General features: G+C 41.2%; 1 protein-coding gene across 1 annotated transcript in view; it reads right to left on the bottom strand.

Annotated features, from left to right (window-relative positions):
* Window positions 1-22,460, bottom strand: part of LOC309686322 (poly(rC)-binding protein 3-like) — a gene marked incomplete at its 3' end in the record, with an annotated part of 136,880 nt that overhangs the window by 39,430 nt on the left and 74,990 nt on the right. Inside the window, exon 2 of the mRNA XM_082498950.1 lies at window positions 13,568-13,722. Coding sequence (XP_082355076.1) covers window positions 13,568-13,645 — 78 coding nt within the window. The 5' untranslated portion in view covers window positions 13,646-13,722. The remainder of the gene's footprint in view (window positions 1-13,567; window positions 13,723-22,460) is intronic.

The raw sequence follows: 22,460 nt of genomic DNA, 5'->3' as shown, positions 1-22,460 counted from the left end.
GACAGTGTGAATGATACGATTTGCTACAGGAGAGCATTTGCTCTGCTCCTAAGCTATTTCACTATCACTTTTTTCAAGCCTGCCATGTGAACCCTAGTTCTCTTCCATAGCTGCTGTATACAAATATGCCATGTTAGATGCAAAGGGGCGGACTGAAAATGCCGCTTTGCAGCTGTGTCACCTTTAACAGAAACTGATCTTGCAGTTACAGATCAATCCTGCTACTATAAACACAGATAAACCCCTATCAGGGAATGAAAAGTTCAGAAATAATAGAACTGCACAACCTGCTAGAGAAAATGGGATATAATACAAGCATCAAAATAAATGCTGATCTCTCTGTGGGTCTGAGGGTGGCATTTACCCTCTTTACACCGTGTAATAGCTACAGCTGAATTTCCATGCGAGCAAGTGTTATTGCGTAAACACCTGGTGGCCTGTCTTAATCTCCCTATTAAGCACTTGCAGAACAAGAATTGCTAATCACTTTTTAGTGATTTGGGAATTGCTACCGGGCTCCCACAACCTTCTATTAAGGGACAGAAAATACTAGGAAATGTCAGTATGAACAACCATAGGGGAACAATTTGCCAGTTCTGGCAACATCCCAAGGGTTAAAAACTCGGTGCATAAAACCAACAGGTAGCAAAAATGAAGCTAATAACTCTAAAATTAATAGTGGGAACACATTACACAAATCATGCAGGTGTGACATCAGCCTGGAAATCATCTGATGGAGAGGAAACCAGCTAAAAGAAAACAAACTCCTCTCCTATACTCAGATTGTGAAATCTACTTCAACAGTTAAAGACTGTTTCACATGGCTGATCTGTCCCAGACATATGATATACAGTTCCCCTCCCACCTCCCCCAGTCTATGTACTTGAGTCTGACCCATTCTGAAACACAGTCCAAAGAGTAAGATTTAAGAAATTGTCCTCCATTGCTCTATCGAATGATGGGCTCATGATAAAGCGGTACTAACTTCATCCTGCAGCAGAGGACTACTTGCCATTACCTTGAGAAAGCTATTTCTCTCCAGAATGTTATCTATAAGCTCATAACATGAAGCTGCTTGTGCTTGCAGCTCCTCACATCCTGCTCACAAGATGCAAAGACTTTTCAGTGAGAAGATGACCTATGTCAATGAAGGTCTTTGGCATATGGTTCCTTTGCACTCTCTGCAAGTCTGTACATAACACCAGACTGGGGGAAACAGTCAATACACTGCTGGACAAGGCTGCTATTTGGAGTCACCTAGACAGGCTGGAGGAACCTCAGGGAGTACAACAAAGTCAAATGAAAAGACCCACATCTGGGGTGGAACAAGCCCATGCAGCAAGACAAGCTGGGCAAAAACTTGCTACATACAAACTGACTTTGCAGAAAAAGTCCTGAGGATCCCAGTGCATACTCCAACATGAGTGCATGAGTACACCAACAGTGCTCCCCTGATCAACCAAGTGCTGGGCTGTATTAGCAAGAGTGTAGCCAGCAGGATGGGGCAAATTATTTTTGCCTTCTCCTTGTGTTTGTGAGACCATGCCTGAAGGACCGTGTTCTGATTTGGGCTCCTAGTACAAGACACAAAGACACACTGAAGTGAATCCAATGCAGGGCCACCAAGATGGTCAGGGGACTGGACCACAGGATGCATGAGGAGCGGCTGAGAGAACTGCGTTTGTTCACCCTTGGGAAGAAAAGACTTGGGGGGGATCTTATTGTGGTGCACAATAAGGAAAGCAAGTTGTAACATCAAATTCCTACTCAATGTGAGGAAAATAGCTTTTGCCATGGGGATGGCTGGACATTGGAACAGGCACCCAGGGAAGCTGTGGAGTCTCCATCCTTGAAGGTGTCCAAACCCAGCCTGGGCAAGGCCCTGAGCAACCTGCTCCAATGGGATCTGCTTGACTCAGGAGGTCAGACTGGAGGCCTTAGGGGTCTCTTCCAACCTCCATGGGTCTGTGATTCTTCAAACATGGCTTTATAACCACTGAAGTCAATCCCTAACTAGCCACAAAGTTCCTCAACCTAGTGAGGCCCCTTCTCAGGCTTATTTCAAACTCTACTTTTTCTGTTTCCCATTTCCCCTTTTTATTTCCCTTCTTATTTCTCTTCCAAGAAGGGATTCTGCTCTCTTGTACATACTGACCAGACAACAATACTGTCCAGGCAGACATTACAAATCTTCCAGAGGTATCTGCTTTGCAAGCCTACAGTTCTGCTGGCTGATGTACGGTAGACCTTTACACGTCACACAGCTGTGCAACTGTTCTTGCTAAAGCTTCCTGTGTCCATCTGGGACTACGAGACCTCTATGCATCTGCACATACAATGCAAAGAAGCAGCTCTGTGAGAAGAGGAATGAATGAAGTGGACTTGCTGCAGTTTTATGTCTTGTGACCAAATTATCCTGTGTCTCTTAATACGTGTTTAGGACATGCCTTTTCCCATAGCTGATAGAGCTGTACCAGCATGCTGTGTAGGCTCTCTAATGAGATGCAGCTTTTTTGTTAGCAGTGACACAGATTTGGGACACCCATTCCACAAAATTTTTAAGATCTTAAATTTTTTTTTTATATTATCACTGTAACTCTGCCAACCTGTCTGTAACTGTTGAATGAGATTAAACAATACAGGGAGTAAGACTCTCGATGATAAGCCTTGGGAACCCTTCATGTCCGGTAGTTCCTATCTGTTCACTCAGCACACTCAGCAGTTTTACCTTGAAAATTTTTTCCATTCTTCCCAGTCCCAGCTTTCAGGAATAATTTCTTTCATAAAACAGATTCTTAGGAGGTAGAAGGACCTTTTGTTATGGGTGAGCATATTGTGTTTCAATTGCTATGGGCGAGCAATCATATTTCAGTCCATAGTATAATTCCAGTTTTTGTATATCTGAAGTTTCTTTAGAAGCTGTAGGCCTGGTCTTGAACCTGCAAGGCTCCGCCAGTATACACTTAATATGAAATCTGTCCCAACCTGTTTGATCATCCTGGGTCTTAATGACAGATGCCGTTCCTTCAGAAATGTATGGATGGGCCATGGCTAATAAGTACAAAGATATCTTCCTTGGAAATAGGAAAAGATACTTTCACTTTGGAAACAGAAAAGCAATATACTGTTCGTAGCCCTAGGAAAAAAAGATGGTCCATTTCAAACAAGGAAATCAGGAGTATTTAAAAAAGCAGACTAGAGCATAAAATATTAGGATTCTCAAGCTGCTCGTTCCACTGAAGTCTGTGGGAGTTTTTCTTTTGATTTTAGTGGGGACAGAAATTCTACCTGACTGTTCATCGCTTTGTTATTACCAGAGTACAAGATGCTGAAGAACTCAGCAAATGAACAGTGTGAAACCCACTGAGAAAAAATACTTCAATGAGACTGGTGACCAGTTCCTTGGAACACACTAGGAAATGTCACTGTAATGCTATGGAGTACTTCAAAGCTTCCGCTCCTCAAAGGGTGAATTTAAAGCTTCTTCTATAAGGTGGCAGTTTCAAAACATCCAATCAAACGCCATTTCCCCCCCTGCACTGGGAGCTGGGATTCTGCTTAGAAATGTGAGGGAAGGGCGCAGGGGGAGAAAGAAAGAAACATTTTCATATGGATATTCCTAATTTTTCCAGAATTTTTGATCCATACAAATTATATAAAAAAAAATATCTAGAATGGTTCTATATGGGTCACTTCAGACTTTTTTGGTGCCTTAGCTGTTTCTAGGAAAGCTCCCACAAGTACTGGTGACAACAGATCATGTCTGTAATGATGATGAGAAATCTACTTCTGCCACAGATTAAATCAGAAGATTCTTTACACCTCATTCTCCAAACTACCAATGCTACTTCATCAAACCTTTAATGTTTCTTTATACAGTACAATATTTGTTTCGTATAGATTCTTGTATCACCCTAAATTACATTTAGTGCTTAATGAGATACCTAACACCATTTTTATGACACTCAAGTTTTATCAATATTTCTAGCCGAGGTTACTTTGAGGGCTTTATCTTCTTCAGAAAACGTTTGTGAATCTGCCAGAGACCAAACTGTGCTGTAGTTAACTGCATAAGACTGAAGGGATGGGATGTCTGTCACCTACATCAGTTCATTAAAAGTTTGGAGTCTAGTGTAAGCCAGACACACAGCTTCCTCTGCAGTCCAGGGAGAGAGATAATGGGGGATGGTTTGTTCCTAAAAGAGGAGGGAAGAATTGTGCTCCCGAGGGTTTCCTTTTTCTCCATCTGCAGTAGAAGCAGCCTAGACTGACACTAACATACCTAAGTTTGGTGAGAGGAATCCTACAGTTGATGTCAAATTCAGCCTCTGCAGGTCAGTCAGGAGTGTGCTTTAGCTGTGCTAGCACATAATTGCCTACTAGAATACAGTAATAGCTCCTGAACTATTTGCTGTTTTTCAGTGTTCAGGAATATAAGCTAAAGGTAAGTATTTATGATCAATTTAAGACTGATTTATTGACTACCCATCTATCTACGTGTAAACACAGGGAGAAAACAAGTTATATGATAACAATTACTGGGTTCATATAATCACACTTCAACAGCTGATCGAAAAGCAGTGCATAAAAAAAAATAGATGTTATAAATGGAGGAACTAAAGCTCAGAGGGAGAAAAACAGGTATAAGGCAACTCAGCAGACTGATGCCAGAGCTAAAAGTACTACCCAAGCTCCTTGGCCTCAACGTACAAACACCTGCCTGTCAGAAGCAGATATGCCACAGCAACCACGCTGCGTAAATAGGATGCCTCCTAAAAGCTGCAAGTGTGTGTGCCTACATCCATCGATACATATGTATACACAAACACACACACTTATATATATTTGTGTGCAAAGTCAATATATACATACAGGCACCAAAGAGATAGATGTGAACCTTCCTTTGAGAAACGATAACAGTTTGGGGTGCCTATCTTGACATTCATCAAAGGGTTCTGAATTTCAGATTGTGTGGAGTACCCAGCCCAGGTAATGCCTTCCAAAGGGCATCCCTCCAGGTGACAGTATTTCGAGCAGGACAGTCTCACACTTGGGCTCTGACAGCATAATTTCAGAAAAAACCAGGAAAATTTGAAATGTACATGCTGATTTCAGATAGCCTGAAAATAAATCTTTAGCCTGGGGGGCTGAGCTGATTTATGTCTATGACTCTTTTTAGTATGCCACTTCTAATAAAATAGATAAAACGACAAGAGGTGAACCTCACCAACAAGCACTGGAAGACTGCTCAGTATCAGAAAAATATATTTCTAGCCAACCACTCAACTCATTGCAGATAACTTGAGGAAAGGCAATGGTAAAAACAGGGGATGCTTTCTTTCATGCTGAAATGCGGTATATATTATTTGCACATCTCATTCACATGAATGGGATGAGTTTTACTCTTAATGAACACCTGGGGAGCGGTGGGCCCATCACAGAGCAGAAAGCTGTTTCTGCAGTTTTTGCACCATCAGTGGTGAGGGCAAGACAGCACTGACAGCACAAAAGGTGGTAGCAGAGAAGTCTGTGAGAAAAGGCATTTGCAGGGGCCTTGATGGTGTGAATGACTAAATAAAGATATAAAATAGGTTGTAGGAGAAAGCTATTTCCTAATCAATTATCTGGTGTGCCTTTTGAATAACAAGAGAAAGAAATTAGTCATGTTAAGAAAACAAGAGGCTTAACAAATGGTAAAACAAACCTTGGCATAAAGATTAACCTTCGATCTGTAAACATAATACGTGCAATTCCGTAATTTTTCTAAGTGTGAGGCTAGTTTAATAATTACTGTGGCCCAGGAAATCAAAACAAAACAGCTATCTATTCCAAGACCATATAAAATCACAGGCCTTCGCCTATCCATGGGGGGGATGCAGCTTCTATTAGCGCTACGGGACGAATGGAACACTAACCTCACGGGAGCCCTGAGATAAAGCCATGCTCAGAAGGAAAAGCCTTTTAAGAAATAATATAAGAATATATACTTTCACCCCAAAGCATCTGACAAAGCACAGGCTGCATCCTAAGGCCTGGAATTCATTCGGGCAATGCTTTGATTACATACATCTACCTGCTTTCTATGAGCAAGGATAAGGTAGAACCAGTAGGACTGGACTCTACAAGCAAAAAAGCCTGCTAGGAAAACATTGAAAGAAAGGAAATACAGCCTTCTATGGTGGGATTCTGGCAACAGCAAACATCTGCGCTGATTTTTCTAGAGTTTTCTAGACCAGCACCAGTTGCCTTTCTCTCATCCGTAAAGAGGCACAACACTCTTTGCCTTGCTCTGAGGATAGAGTTGCCAGTGCTTGTATAAGCTCATGAAGATGCTTGCACGGAAGACTCCAGGAACACATTCCATGAAGATGTTCTGAACAATGTACATGGAGCACGCGGGGCACCAGCATTTTTCAACGGCTGTAAGACAAGCCTTAGTCAGTTTCGGGAAGCATGACATAATGTGTCTGCCTCAGGGAACAAATATCTGCCTTCAGTAAACTGAGAGTCTGATTTGTGTTCTGGGATTATGTGGGATTAGCCTCACTGACCTGGGAGATCTCATGTTCCTAGGTGATGCTTCAGTAGTCACTGTCTGATACTAACGGCCCTAATTTAGTAAGGCACTGCAGTCCAAGCTCTTACTGAGACAGATCTCATGCTAACCAATGTGGTAGTGTATGAGGAAACCTTCAAATTACGGTCTTTCTGATGGAGATGTCAGTGTTATGAATCTTCCACAGGTCCAGCTACCAGTTTTTGAGCAGCTGTATCAATGACCATTTCTCATTTGCTTTTTGATAACAGATGGTAACAAAATTACATTCAATTTCACACCAAACCTCCCATCCTTACCCCCAAAAACCAAACCAAAAACTGGTTCTCTCCCTTTGCTTGTCCCTCCGCCTGTGATGCTACACACCTGAGTAGGGTGTGTGCCTTCTGCAATCTCAGTTCCTTACAGCTGTGGACCGACGATGAGATTTTGTTTGACAGAAGTGGGAAAATTCAGCTATGGAGATTGTTGCTGTGGACATACAAGGTGCAGGGGTTGGGGGAAAAGACTTCTGTCCTTTCCATTGATTTTTTAGGCTAGGGAGAAACTCTCAGCTGTTACTACAAACACACTAAAAGGAGATCCACCTTGTGTTGTGTATTTGCACGCAGAGTTTTGTTCCATGACTAGAGCTCTTAGGTACCACTGTAATGCAAACAAACAAAACAAGAACTATAATAGCAATAGGCAGGGCAGTCAATCCTCATAATACCCTGACAGTGTTCGTGGAAACTACAAAGAACAGAACAAACACTGGCTAGGGTGGCATTTTACAGCTTGGATTAAATTACTGACAAGGTGATTTTTAAAGCTACTTTGTTGTATTCTGTATTTTAATAAGTAAAAAATAAAAGAAAAAATGGAGAAGGAGAAGAGCATTACCTTTGAGATGGGGAAAAATTATTTCTGTGCTTGCTTTACAGTCTTTCGAGGGCAATTAAGCAGGCCCAAAAAAGCGGTCACTAAGAGAAATCCCTGTTATCCCTATTATCTATACTGATGAAAATGGCTATTTTCTCTATGATTTTATTCTGCCTATATTTGAGCTGTTAAGTGTGAGCAATCACCTTAATAAGTCTAAATTTTCTTTTTCTTGTAAAAAATTCTACATATAGCATCATAAAATAATCACCAACATGTCTGAAAGTCACCACTGAGGCTGGATATAAGTCTGCTGTAACCAGTCCTTCCAGTGCCACAAGGCATCCACAGATCCTGCGGAAACCACTGGGAGACAGAGCTGCTCCAGGCATCTGCAGGTAAGCTGTAAGTACTGGCAGTTTAACGCCTGAAAATCAAGGCACTCATAGGGTTTTGTCCAAACCTGAACATCTGACCGTAGGTATGTTTTTCTAACTCACTACTGCTGAAACTATGAGAAACATATAATTGAGCAAATGGTATCAGAGGAGGAAAAGCTCCACTCAGTCATCATATCTTTCTTCCATCAATGCAGATTATAAATTCTACACAGTACCTGTGCTGCTCTTCCCCAGACATGTTTAAAATCTGCTTAGGAGAATTCTAGAACCTCATAAAAAACCTCAATACCAGGAATTTCTTTTGGGATTCCCTTACTAGGATTTATTTTCAAAAATATATTTTATCCCCTTATTTCCAGTCACAAGCACTTGTATCATTCAAAATAACAACACTCCATTACACTCGTATTTATTCTCTCCAGGTATTTATTAGAATGTCTGAAGAAAGCTAGACACAGTCTCCTCAGTCTCCTAAAACTTTGTTATTTTTCTGCAAATTCCCTCTCTGCTCAGTCTTCAACATCACTCACACGCATGGCGCCTGCTGCTGAGCGCAGAACCGCAGGTGTGATTTTGCCAGAAGAACAGTAAGGTAATTACCGTCTCTGCCCCATGATGCACCAACATTATACATCCAAAATTGCATATGCTTTTGCTGCAATAGCTTGTCTTTCCAACCCAGCATATCCCAAATGTGCCACTCTCTAGACACTGCCACATCTGATGCCTTTCAGCCTTTTATGCTTTCCAGATTTCCTTCCCTTACTAACATGTATCTTCTAAATTACCTTCTCCAGTTAATTGCCTCAACTCTCCAATTTACACCTCTCAGTGTTTGGCAAGAGTCCTACTTCCCTGCCAGTTTTCCCTTCCCTCCTCCATCCTACCTGTAAATTATTTCCTTGTTCTTCCTAACCATCTGACTTTATTAATCTGTTTTGTTTTCTATTTCTGAACTCCTTCCCCTTTCTCTAAAAGATTCCTCAGACTCAATATATTAATATATTCTACTTTGGCTTCTTGCAGACTTTACTGCACCCAATATGGTTTCATCAATGGACACCTTCACGCAGCACCTTTGGAAACGATGAATTTTTTCTTCTGTGGGTTTGTACTGGCAGGAGGAAGCAGAGACTCCTACACCACCACTACGAGATGGAGACCAAAGTGGCCCTGCTGACCTTTCCATGCTGGTACATTTGATCATTTTTTCCTGTTCTACCTCATGGACCCAACTTTTAAATTTCCATTAAGCTGCTTTCCTGAAATTCAACATCTTTCTATTGGCACAGTCTCTTTACCATCCACATCTAAAATTAACCTTTAATGGTGAGTCTCTAGGGTCTTAACCAGCCTGTTAACACTGGCTGTGTACAAATCCAAACCAGTCCAAAATCATGTAATCATTATCCAGTATAGTCAAAAGTAGGTGCATTTTCAAGAGTTATTTCTTTCTGGGTGTGAACTGACCAAAACTAGAACAAGAGCGCTGCAGATGTCAAGTACTAAGGTACGTTGGCAGATACCTGTGGGCAAGGTTACGATTTTCCACAATCTTCCAACCTCATTACCTGTGGCAGTAAGCAAGAAAAAAAAAAACCCAGCCAAAAGTCATGGGAATAAAAAATTCAGCAAAAGGTGAGCAAGGAATGATAAGAGAGAAACACTGAGTTCCATCAAAGGCCCTCTAACATGCAGATAGCTAAAAAAAGTTTTACTTTGACCAAAATTAAAAATGGAAGAAAAAGTGAAAGGCACATTTCTTTTGGAGCCTGAGCTCTGCTTCTCCTTACAGAGGGCTCTGATAGCTGGGGACTGCTTGCCCATGAATGCACACGCACTCAATTTGTGTTCCTTAAGCCCTTCAAAAATGTTGAACTGATCTGCCACTTTTGCCTTTGCTGGAAGCATAAATCTTGTGATCCCTGCAATACTCTAATCCTGCCCAGAAATTATACTTTTAAAATAGACAAAGGTAATAAAATATCTGTACCCATTCACACCTCTGCCCTACACAGTGATTTTACTTATTTTACTTCAAGCAACACCAGGAATTAGATGGAAAATAGAGAAGCAGGGCAATGTAAACAGCCTCAGCCCATATTCCCTGTTTTTCTCTCCTGAAATGCAAGAAACAGCTTTATTCCTTAATGTGGTGCATCTTCCTCATTAATAAAAGATGAAAATGCATCTCTGCATTATTTAATATACTCTACACAACCAACTCCTGCACACGCTTCAAAAGGCCCTTCTGTTCCTGCCCTCTCCAGGGCAGCATTCAGGTAACTCAGTCAAAAAGGTCCTGGGCAGCGGAGGCTGCAGTGCCACGGCAGCTTTATGGGACATTTTCATTTTTGTCTCACCTGTTCTTAAAAACCTCCAGTGATGAATGCTGCCGCGTGCCCGGGCAGCCTCCTCACACATCCGCATACAAAGTTTTTCCTAATTTTGCTTTTAAAATTCCGGGCAAAGAGAGACAGTTGCTTCTCTGCAGATGTGAAGAACACCTGAGCACTGCCCTCTCAGCGTACTCCCTACCACCCGCCCTCTGATTCATCACGAGAAAGTATGAGAAATGTTTTGGGTTGCTCCCGGTTTCTCTTCAGGGCTGTCACGCTACCGTAACTTTTTTTACTGATGTAACACGGCGCAAGATGAAAATTAGGCCCTTCATCTTACACCATCACACACCCTCTGAAGTCCTGGCTCAGGAGGACACCTTTTGTATCGGGCTCTGGCAACATTTACCCTGAGGTTAACCTTTTATACCCCGCAGTGGTTAGCTTTTTGCTGGGCCCGCACACGCCTTTTTGCTGCTTCCACAGATAAAAATGTTGTTGCCCTCCCTTAAGATCATATTTTCTGCCCCGAGAAAGGCAAGGCTGTGCCTTGCCTCGTTGCCAGCCAGCTGCTCCCAAATCTTGCTACGCTGCGGAGGAGCGGCCGAGCTGGTCCTCCAAGTGGCCATCCCCAGTAGGAGGCTGCACAAAGCCCTGCAGGAGCTCAGCTGGACCTACAGCCCCGCTTTCCCCAAAGCAAGATGAAGCAAAGGAGATGATGAGAGGTGTCCTACCTGCGGGGAGACACCGACCCTGGGTTCTTGCGGAGCTCAGGACTGTTCCCATCTGTTTTCTTTTCAGCAGCCACTAATGTTGGCTTTCATTTTTGCTACCTGCTTTCTTTGTTGTTGTTAAAGATTCTCTTTTATTCCCTACCCTCTCACAGAGGTCTGTCCATTAGTACACATCCCGGTTTTTCTGTCTGCAGGTACAAAACTTAGCTTAATTGCATAATTAACATGTCCATCCTTCAGTTAAAGTCCCTATACAAATCACATGAAAAGTACATGCTGAAAATTCCTTAAGACTGCAGGATTTACAGCTGAGATAACTAAGCATGGTAGCATAAGTTATGGACTTTCAATCAAAATGAATGTAAATACCACAAAACATAGACGTTCCCTATGCAAAGGTACACTGGTAATAAAGGTTTAAAGACAGAGTTAAGGTTAGTGGGGATAGACTCTCATATTTCCATGAAACACATTAATAAACAAATAACTTGAAAAAGATCTTACTCTAAAATAATCTAACTGAATCTGGTTTGCTACTGTTATTTTTAAAAACATCCTTCTAATTCCCTTCTTCTCTTTCAAGTTATGGCCAGTTATTTACAGCCCAAGCTCTGCTTCAGTTAATTATGCTGTCTAGAAATACTAATTAGAGACCAGCAATTTCCACCTATGTCATTACCACAACAAATCTTAAGGAAGAGCCTAGAAACATGTTTCTTCTTCTTTTTCAGAGGCACACACAGCTTTCAGAGCGACCTTCTCACATCGAGTTCATATTGACTGAGACATCCATCATTCCTCCATATTAGCATTTCTAATTCACAGAAGCGACATCAAAGAAACCATAAGGGTCTGACTTTTATCACCAAAATAAATTCTGATTTAAAGTACTCTTTGCAACACTTAGGCACAATAGGATACATGATTAGAGCATAGCAGACTTAACCGTATACCCATTGTGCCTTGTTAACTGAGGATGCATGGTATACTCCCACTTAAAATCTGAACTTTGTAGCTTTTATGGGCTTAATTTAGACCCTTGGGGCTACATATGCATTGAAGATCTATTACTGTTAAAAGTGGTTGCACACAGAGTCATTGATGTTTAACACAGAAAATTAGCCTTTTCTAATTTCATTTCTGATTACTTATCTTTTGTTTCAAAAAACCCCCACTAGCCCAGAGTTTAACGGAAATGTCCTGAAAATGATAAATACTTCATTTTTGCTTTAACGGTATGATTCCGACAGAAGCAGAGCAAAGCACACCTAAGCGCATGGGAACTTGACAGAAACCAGTAGGGCTACTTATACCCACCAGGATAAGGATGTGTTCAAACGCTTTTCTGGATTGGGACCAGAACCTGGTAGAATCAACCCTAAAACCTAATTTTCAGTGCAGACATGCACACAGACTTTAGGTAGGTTTGGTAAGAGAGACTGTTATTAAATTTGTTTGACAGATCCCTATTTAAGATGCAAATTTTACACACCAGATGCCCACCTGAAGCTGGATATTTCAGGGGGGAGAAAATTCAGACAAAATTGTTGGATCGTTTCTGAGAAAATACATAATTTGATCTAGCATAACCCAACTTCTGAGTTTTTTAATTTGCAAACTTAAACTGTATCCCCTTATGCTTCTTAGCAGCTCCATCAGTAAAATACAGAGATACTTTAGTCTCCTACTTGTGCTATGGGTACATCATATGTGTGTTCATGCCATAGGTTGAAAGTATGCACTGTTTTAAAATGAAAATGTATTTTTAGCTATTAAATAAAATTTCAGGAGTAAAAATACCTTTTAGATATACATATTTGATCTCCAGAATCAAATTTTTATATATATAATATAGATATATATTCACTGTCTGTTGTTAAGAAAGAGCCCAAACCATCTCCTTTATGTAACATTCACTCATTAAGCCTAAAAATGCCTGGTGTTGCCCGATGCAAATAATACAAACAAAACTATGAAATGTGTCTTTTAATTAAAAGCCCATTCTGTGATCTGGCAATGTGAAATAAACGGCTATCAGACTGTTAAGTCTGACAATACTGAATTGGCATTTTGTCTAAGGCAGAGATTTCACACTTATCTGCATGCTTAAGTGCTGCACTGGCCAGAAACGAAACGACAGTCAACCTTCCAAAGCAAACCCGCAGGGGACCTGGACGAACGCTTGGTATATCAGGGGGTTCGCTCTAATAAGATGCTACATCGGAATAACAGAGAAGTACCCCATTTGCATTCAACCAAAATAGACAGTAATTCTGCGGCAATTATTTCACACACGTCAATGTTCTGGTATCTTCAAGAAACCCTGCAAAATCCAGCAAATGATGAGAAAGGCAAGTCGTATGCAGGGCAGCCTTACTCGAGGGGCTGCCTAATTTGGCTAACTATCAATGAAAGAACTCTTTTTTTTGCCTCTGGATCTGCTCAAAGGGGGTTCGTTACAAGCAGGGTTTGTTCCAATGAACTCGGGCTGCAGCGCAAACTTAAGTATGACGCCTTGAAAGGCAGGGGGTGATTTTTCGGTCATGGCAATGGCGCTTTTGACTCGAGTCGGAGGAGGAGCAGACCCTCCCTCAATGCCGCTGCTGGGCTCCGACGGTAACCGCACACACTCGCTCAATACACAGGCAACTGCTGGGGCAACAGTAAATGCTTCACCTTGCCATGCATGAGAAGGCGTATGGTAAGCGTGACATTGAGACCTCCTTCAGTCACTTTTGTGTCCTTCGTGTTCATCCTGGCCTTGTATCTTCAATACTTGAAAGCAGCTTCGTTTTTCTTTTTTTTTTTTTTTTTCTATTCACTTAATCAACCTACGAAGACAGAGAGAGAAAAAAGAAAAAGTACCATTGAGTGGCTGAAGCTACTCTGAACTGAGAATATCATGTTGTACAAACCAATTAACATTCCTCCCTTTGATTTTTTTTGGACTAGAGTTTAGTGCTGAAAAGGCTCCTTTGATTATTATCCCTCCCCAACCAACTCTTTAGCCCTTCACCAATTACAAAAAAGCCCTCCCTTTTGAAACCTTAAAAATTCTTTTAACTTCCTGTATTTCAAAGCTGAAAGTACAGAGCACAACCGAGTGAAATACAACGTTTTCTTCTAAACAGCACTTTCTCTCTGGTAAACTTTGCAGTATGTACATGCAATATATATATATATATATATATATGCGCATTTTACACGTGCCTGGTGCTGTTTTCATTTCTCTCCCTGTTACTACCTCTATCTCTTTTTTTTTTTAACTCTTGCAGAAGAGATATTTTTGTTTTCTCTCCAGCTAGACAGAAATTAATTCTGAGCCTAAACACTGATCCCTGCCAGCAACAGCGGATGACACATTATCAAAGACATCTGAGTAACTAAGAGCCACTTGCTGCTGTAAATCTGGGCACTGTCTGACTTTGTTTTTGTCTACCAGGCCCAGAGGTGGCTCAGTCCCTCAAAGGCCAAAGCTGTGCTTCAGCCCTAAGCAGAAGGAAGATTTTTCTTAATTCCTAATGACAAATTGCAGATTTTCAGTCATTTACAAAGCCATAAATATCCTAAAATATTCATGAAAGCTGCAAGGGTTGGCTTTGAAGGGATAAACAAGATGCATTATGAGTTTATTAATGCAAGGATATTTATCAGTACAAACAAAAATGGGGGAAGGAAGGAATACGCCAAAGGCGGGCAAATTCCACAGTAGAAAAATCTTAGAGACTCCTTATTTGATTTTGTCCTTTTCAGGCCTATCTTATAGAGCATAAAAACCTTACACAGACATCACGCCTCTCAGTCACCATCTCTTATTAATGACAACAAAGCTTTGCATCCTGGAGCTTCTTAAAACTTTGGCTAGCCTGGGCACTGACTAATGATCACCCCTAGTGACAAAACATTTTGTGGCTCAGAGCATACAGCAGTGTCCCACCAGGGTGGCAGGCTCTTGTCCCCTTGTGGACCCTGCTCAGGCACGGGTCCAAACTACTGGCGGGACCTAGGAGATCACTCCCCTGAAAATGCAGGCAGTAGCATCACACAGACTGTTTTATCAACCGATTAAACTCCATCTTAAGAGCCACTAAGCACTGATGTAAAGCGCGTCTTAGTTGAGCATGTTATCTGTGAGAGAAGTCAACAGCAACGCTTAAAGAAAGAGGACAAGACACATGCATGGAGTCACCCCTGGCAGACTAGCTGAGCTGTCAGCCCTCGGCAATTCAGGGTCTTCTGAGAGACCACATCCAGACCAGCATTTTCAACAGCCATTGGTGGACCAATCCTCCATGAATCGGTCCAATCCTTCCTTGAATCCATATTTCTGGCGTCCAGAAGATTCATTTTTAGTGCAGGGAAAAAGTGCTCCTCTTTATTTGTTTTAAATCTGCTGATTGTCTTTTTCCCTTGTTAGACATTTTTCCTGCTGTATATTATGTGAAGCCCACCCCAGAAAGTCACTCCTCTGACGGCTGATGCTTCTTGCTTCAGCCTGAGCCTGTGAGTGGTCATGCCACTCCTGAGGTTTTTGTTGCAGGGAAATACACTGGAAGATAAGAGTTTTCTCTCAAGTCTCTACAGGAGCACTTAGGACCACAGAGAGCTTCTGTTCCTCTGGTGACTGCAAGAACGGGAGGAAGACATGCTTGAGAAGCAGAGGTGAAAAGAAAGAGGGAGAAAGAGCAACTTAAACTCCTCCATCCTAAAATTTGAGGACTACAGAGCAGCTCCCATCTACCTGCTCCGCTGCCCGGGCTGACTTTTCCTAATGGAGCATGGACTTAGTGTAGTTGCTACCATATGCTCTATCACCCAGACCATAGCCACTGAAATAAACCCCATATATTCCACATCTCTAGGCTTACCACCCGTATTACACATTGCCTATCTGCGTGGAAAAAAGTAGAAGAGAAGGTGCCTGGGGGAGAAGGCAGAAAACAGAAGCAGCCTGGCCATGCCTCTGATGCACCATGTGTGCACAAGGGTGAGGCAAAAATGTCCCAAAGCAGCTGATAGGAAATGACAGAGGAAGATACCGGGCTGTATTCTGCTTCTTTAAGGTTAGACCAGGATTCACAGCAAAATCTGCAAGTGGGTGACCACGACAGACTCTTCTGACAAGCGCAGAGGGAGGAGCAGAGGAGGAGACTGTGGTTGTTCCCAGAGTAAGGAAGGGAATGGTCCCATGATGCTCACCTGCTCCTCGCTGCTTGCTGAGGGAAATGCTCTGGCTCTGACAGCTCAAGCACTTTCTGCTCAGCTCTGTCAAACAAACAAACCAACCCCAAAGTGCCAATCAGGAGCACTTCGGTACATAAACAGTAGAATACATCTCGCCATTCTGGCCTTTACGGGAGCAACACTGGCCATCGGAGATATCTAGAAACCCATGGTAGCTTAGGGTTGGAAGATTTCACACAATGGATGCGTTTCAAGTAGAAGCAAGGTATTTAAGATCTTCTGTGGACCAAAATTTAGTGATGAAGGTATGCTTCTAATGAAATGTATTCCCATGTGGGAAAAATAATCCCAGAGTAGACACAGGTTTACAGTTGCCATGGCCTTTTATTGCTGTGATGCTACAGCAGTACGTTCACTTTGGGAAAAAATTTGGGGGAAAGCCTTTTCCCAGACAACAAACTAATCCCCACCCGAGCCTGACTTTTTCCAGATAAAACCTGAAAAAAAATCTGTATTTTTAGCTAATGCCTTTTGAGTTCTTTTTAAAAAAAGAGGTCAAAAATAAAATTCCACTGCAAATATTGTTAAAAATATCACTGCCATCTAACTTTTTTTTTGCAGGATTTTGTCTTTGCCCCTCCTCCCAACACGCTCAAACTCTGGCACTTGGTGCTGAGAAGCAGAACAGATGTCTGGGGGAGAGCTGAGAGCGTGTGTGCCTGCAAGGAGTTAGGCAGCTGTGTGAGATACAAAGGGAATGAATTCAAAAAGGCAACCTCATATGATAAGGAAGAGTATGTGAAAGCTATACATATGCCATGAAGAGAGAAGAGTTGTTACTATGGCAGGTCATTTACAACTGCCCCAGTTGACCCAAAAGTCCAAGTACTCTGGTAAAACATTTACGGCTACTAACAACAGGACTATTAATTACCTGAGTATTTCAGTTTTAAAGACAGATTTAGAGACAGTTTGAAATAAAATGCATTGTTGTACTTTATTGTTTTTAACTAATTAAAGCAATTTTTTTCCTCAGGCGTCATCACAAACGTGCTGGTCTAGATCTCTGTGTGCATGGAGATGTCAGATCATGGCACAAGAAAGAGAATGATTTCCTCTACAAAGCCTCCTATCAGCCTGCAATAGCTACATGCATTTATAAACCTACTGCTGCAATATACAAGACACCATGAATATTTAATCAGAAAAATAATTTCCCCCTTCTTTGCAAAATTAGTATTTTGAACAATTTACTGTGTTCCTGGGTTACATGTGCCTCTCTGAGCAAAGAGAAGGCTCAGTATATAAGGCTTTCCTTTCCCAACCTCTGTGTGACGAGGTCCCATGGCTACTCCAGGGGATAGGGAAGTTGAGTCTCAGACTACGAAAAAAAATCAGTGCGTCACAATTTTCCTGATGCCAGAGGAAAGTTAGAGGACTCCGCAGGTGAGCAGACAGTATGGTACAGTCAATGGCATGGCTGAATGTTGAGGGTGATGTTTTATGCACTTTTCCCTGCCTTCGAGAGAGAGCTGGCAGCAACAGCAGGACAGCTGGACCTCGGGACTCCAGACCAGAATGCACAAAAGCCAACATCCAGGGCTCTGCAGCTCCAGGTAACATGAAAGAAAATGTCAAGCCCAGGGAACAAAGGAAAGTAAATCACATCAGATAGGTCCCAGCAAACACCAGATCTTTGCTTCCTGTGGGGCTGAGTGTGAACTTTTGAAGACATTTCCACTGCTGTTTATCATGTAAAAAGTGAAAATTTCTCTTGAGGTAGAAAGAAGCATCCAAAGGCATTAAAAAAAAAAGCGCCTTTTGAAAACTCCAATAAAATGGACACATAGTCTTATGCAAATGCCTTTTATCTGTAAGCATATGTTTCTACACATTTTCAATATTAGCTGTCCTAAGTTGGTATAAAATGGCATGTCCTGTGTGCTCACTGTTCACTACATAAGAACCACCAGTTTGCTAACGTGGCTTTTCAATAATTGTTGGTAGATTAAGCGACCAAAACAAGCAGCTAAGCCATGTGTTCATCAGACTGCTGCAAAGAACAGCACGGTTCCTCAAGGATTTCACTGAATTAATATAAGCTACAAGATGAGCTATACAGCCAAAGGGCAGTGACAAAACCCACACGCACACGGAGGTTAGGAATCCACGTGGCTGAGGGGTAGTGTGGGACGGCTGCCTGAAGCCTGAGACATGAAAAGTCAACATGACCCCCTTTCTTCCTACCGCTCCAGCCTACCAATCCCCTCCGAAGAAAATAAGCAGACCACTGGAGAGAATATGGCTACAGAGTGCTGAAATATACATATATATGTTTTAAATCTCTAAGGCGACCACTTCAAGCATGCAGGATAAGAAAGCCTTTGACTCCACAGCAAGCAGGGATGCCAGAGATGAATAAAACCAACATAGTACCAAGGTAGACATCAGGCAATTGATCTCTGAGTTTCAAGCCACAATAAATTATTTGACATCTGTGAATCTGCCAGGAAAGCTACTCATCTGGAAGATCCAGAGGAATGAGAGGGAGGAGGGAGAGAGTGTGCACGGGGTGAAATGGGACAGAGCTGCCCAGTCACAGAGGTGTGCTGGAAAGGAAAGAGCTGCAGAGAGGGGAGAAGGAGAAAGGCAGGGAGAAAGAGAGAGCTTCAGGCGGCTGATACCGAGAATAATGTGAGAAGAATCAATGTGGAAGCAAAGACCGCTTGAAAATGTTAAGGAGGAAGCCCGCTCTGGTATGTGAAATCTTGATTGTATGGTTGTTAAATCTGAGCCCGTCAGGAAAGATGAAACTGGTCAGAGCAGCCAGCACAGCATTCCTTGTGCTTGAGCCTCAAAAGGGACTCTTGAACCTAATTATGGTGCTTCGTCACCATTAACACAAAGGTGTAATTACGAAGAAAGCATGGAAAAATCTACAGATAAAATTCAAAAGAACAAATTCCAGTTGTTCCAGTGGAAGAAAATACAAATTATAACAAAGAAAAAAGAAACTCAGTCATCTAGTTCCCATGTATCTGTAGGTTTAAAAAAAGAAAACTTCAACAAAGGAAACATAAGACCATCCAGTCTCTCCCAGTAAATCTGTCATTTCCATAATATACAGAAACATCCCAGAGGAGGGGTAGCTAAGCAGATGATCAAGCCATAGGGATGGGGCAGGAAAAGACAGGGGCTGAACAAGGAGACAGGAACATGAGCAGAGTAACCTGAAGACGAACAACAGGAATTATCGTAAGTTATGAAGAACTGGAAGTTGGATAGTAAGACACTGATGTTATGAAGAAATAGTTCATAGTTTGGTTTATTTAGCAAGAATTCTTTAAAAAAAAAAAAGTGTTATTACAAAAAAAAAAAAAAAAGAAAAAAAAGCTTGTAAGAGTGAACCAAAAAGAAAAGAGAAAACTGAAAGACAGGAAGCCATGAAAAAGCTAAGTCCTCTTGATCAGAAACCTCCAGGTAGAGGGAGACCTCCCGGGAAATGGAAGAAGCACATTGCCAGGGATCATGATGAGAAGAAAGGACCTTTCTTTTCAGCAGAGCCGAGTTCTTTGGGGACAGATTTATGCTACTTACATGATTTTAGTCTTTCATTTAAACTGGAGGGAATATAGAAAAGGAGGAGCCTGAAAGAAATGTAAGAAAATTACTACAGGACAAGAACTGATGACATTATCAATAGAAATCGACACAATCAGCCATATATGTAAGGTTTAAAATTAAAAATAAGCTGTCTGCCACAGAAAGGTTCATGCTATCAAATGAAGAAATAGTTACTTTGCTTTCAAGTTCTTTGATAAGCTAAGCAGCTATCTGTGGCTTTTCACTGGAAAGAAACGTCTCTGGATGTCAAAGGACTAAACAGTGTAATTATACAGAAAAACACTGGCAGAAGTTAAAAAAAAAAAAACACAAAACACAACCCAAACTGAAATAAAAAGCAAAACCAGTTCCAGTTGTATTATTTTGTTTCAAGGAACTTCTTTTCAGAAACGATGAAAAGTGATAATGATCAGCAGCTATTTATGGTCTCAGCTGAAGCAAAAGATGACTGGACATTTGCTAAACATACACTTCTTCAGTTTATGCGTCAAATGAAGGATGAAGACATCTACGTTTCCTAAACTGTATCACTGAGAGGTTACTAAGAACAAAAAGCTCACAGGATGCCCACTATAACATAACAGTAATAACACCGACAACTCTTCAAAGGATTTCTCTCCCAATAATAACTATTTGGAAAAGTAGAAATCAAGCTTTGAAGCACTCCAGTTTTACACAAAAGCCTCACCAGGAGAATCTGATTAATGAACAATAGGCAAGGAAGCAGGTGCAGTATTAACCTTTCTGCTTTACCAGTTCCATCTCCCAAATTATCAGAGAGGATTGTACACAAAGGAATGAGATTATACATTTTATTCACATCCTTATCATTTATATCCCAAAATAGATCTAATGTTAATCTCTAACTCTCTAATGAAGTGAACAAAACCCGCAGAACCTGGCCCCATTAAATCATCACATCATGGCCCACTTTAAGTAAGTTGATAGTTGGGATGGATTCAAAAACTCAGAAATGAGAAAATTAATTCTTTGTGTTAGCAGGACAAAGGGGGTGGTGTGGTGGTGTCAGTAAAATGGGTTGTCACTAAAAAATAAAATAAGATAAAGGAATAGCTTAAGAATGCAATTTAAACAAATGCTACAGAGAACAAGGTTTCAGGAAATTCATAGATCACATGCTCAAAGAGATCTAAATAAAAATTAACTAATAGGAAAGTAAACTGAATATGGGCCACTGAAAGAGCAGCAATTGAGTGCACAGATATACAAAATACCTGTTTTACAAAAAAGGGGGTAAAATATCCGCTCATAAATCAAAGGGAATTAAAGAGCAGCACGTTATTCCACTAGTTAACAGCTACCAACAAAAGACAGTTACGCACTTTAGCAAGCCATGTGCTCCTTTTATTAATTATTGTAAAAATCTCTGTATCTCTGATACGCTAAGCTCTGTAGTTACTACCAATACCTGGAAGCAGCAGGTTTGCCAAAGACAAGAAACTGGTAAGGAAATAATAGACTGAAAAAAATAGCAGAACAACTTCTAAAGGCAATAGCAAATGTAAAAACTGGCAAGGCTCCAGGAGTGCTGCCTTTCGAATGTGATTTTATGAAGTGTGTAAAGTGGTACTAGATTTTCCTTGAGGGATATGGTTAACGGTATTTTGTCAGAGGAAGAGCCTATCCTGTCTGTAGAAGCAGTTGTCTTTGTGTTCTCCCTAAAACAAGAAATGCCCTTACCCTACACAACTGGCATAGTTACGTCTCATTTGCTGAAGATCACTAGATGTCAAGTGATCTTTGAAGAGAACAGCAAAAGATTACAGACTTATTTTTTCTGTTCTCAATTGATGGATGTTTAGCTGCTGAACTTGATGTATATGAGCCCCATTCTTTCAAGGGACCACTTTTCCTCATGCTGGTCAAAAAACATATGCTTCAGTCAATGGCACTGGTTTTTCCCTTTTTGATTTATTAAAGGAAACGAACAGCAATGTATTTATTGACTCTTCTACTTATAACAGTTTCTGTAAAGTCTTTTGAGTAAACAATATGGCATTGTGAATTTATTACAGGAAGAAAACTCACAGAAGCACAACTAAGACTATTGTCTTAGTGTTCACAAAACTATTTCCTAATATCAACATTCAATGATGAATGAATTGTCTAATATGAATTAATATCAAAATATTATGCTGTGCGTGAATAGACAGGTACACACTTGGCCAAAAGTTACCCCTTCAGAAAACATCACATGTCAAACAGGTAATAAATGCTATCAAATGCCTGGAAAACAAGAAAAGCTGTAAAATGGCCTTCAGCAAATGCCAAGCAGATCTGGGATCCCGAGGGAAGTAAGCAATTCCCAGGCTATGGAAAACACAGTGATTCGCCAATGATATCTTCCCTCTTTTTAACTCTTGGGGTTGTTTTTTTTTCTTTCTGTGATTATTCCAGAAAGAATAACTGTGGCAGGAATGCAGAGAGCATCTTTACAGTTTGCCATGAACTAAGAAACAGTAGCAGAGTGTGAATGTCAATGCTTTGTACAGATCCACCAGCCAACTAGCTCTTCCACGTATGTGAAAAAGCCAGGCAGCTGAAAGCTCTCGTAGATGGAAGCTGCCTCATTAGTCTAATGAAACATAAACCCCTCCACAAATAAGAAAGTTGTGGCAGCCCACCACAAATTATTCTGTACAAATATTCTCTAGGAGGATTCAAAGATGAGTTCGGGACAGACCAGAAGGTGTTTTCTTCCCTGTCCTAATGGCACAATGCAATTAACTGTAGGCTTTAT

The sequence above is a fragment of the Vanellus vanellus genome (assembly GCF_965231255.1).
Source record: "Vanellus vanellus genome assembly, chromosome: 2".
Classification (NCBI taxonomy): Eukaryota; Metazoa; Chordata; class Aves; order Charadriiformes; family Charadriidae; genus Vanellus; species Vanellus vanellus.
Note: the sequence above shows the minus strand (reverse complement) of the source record. Positions and strands in the feature narration are given on the sequence as shown.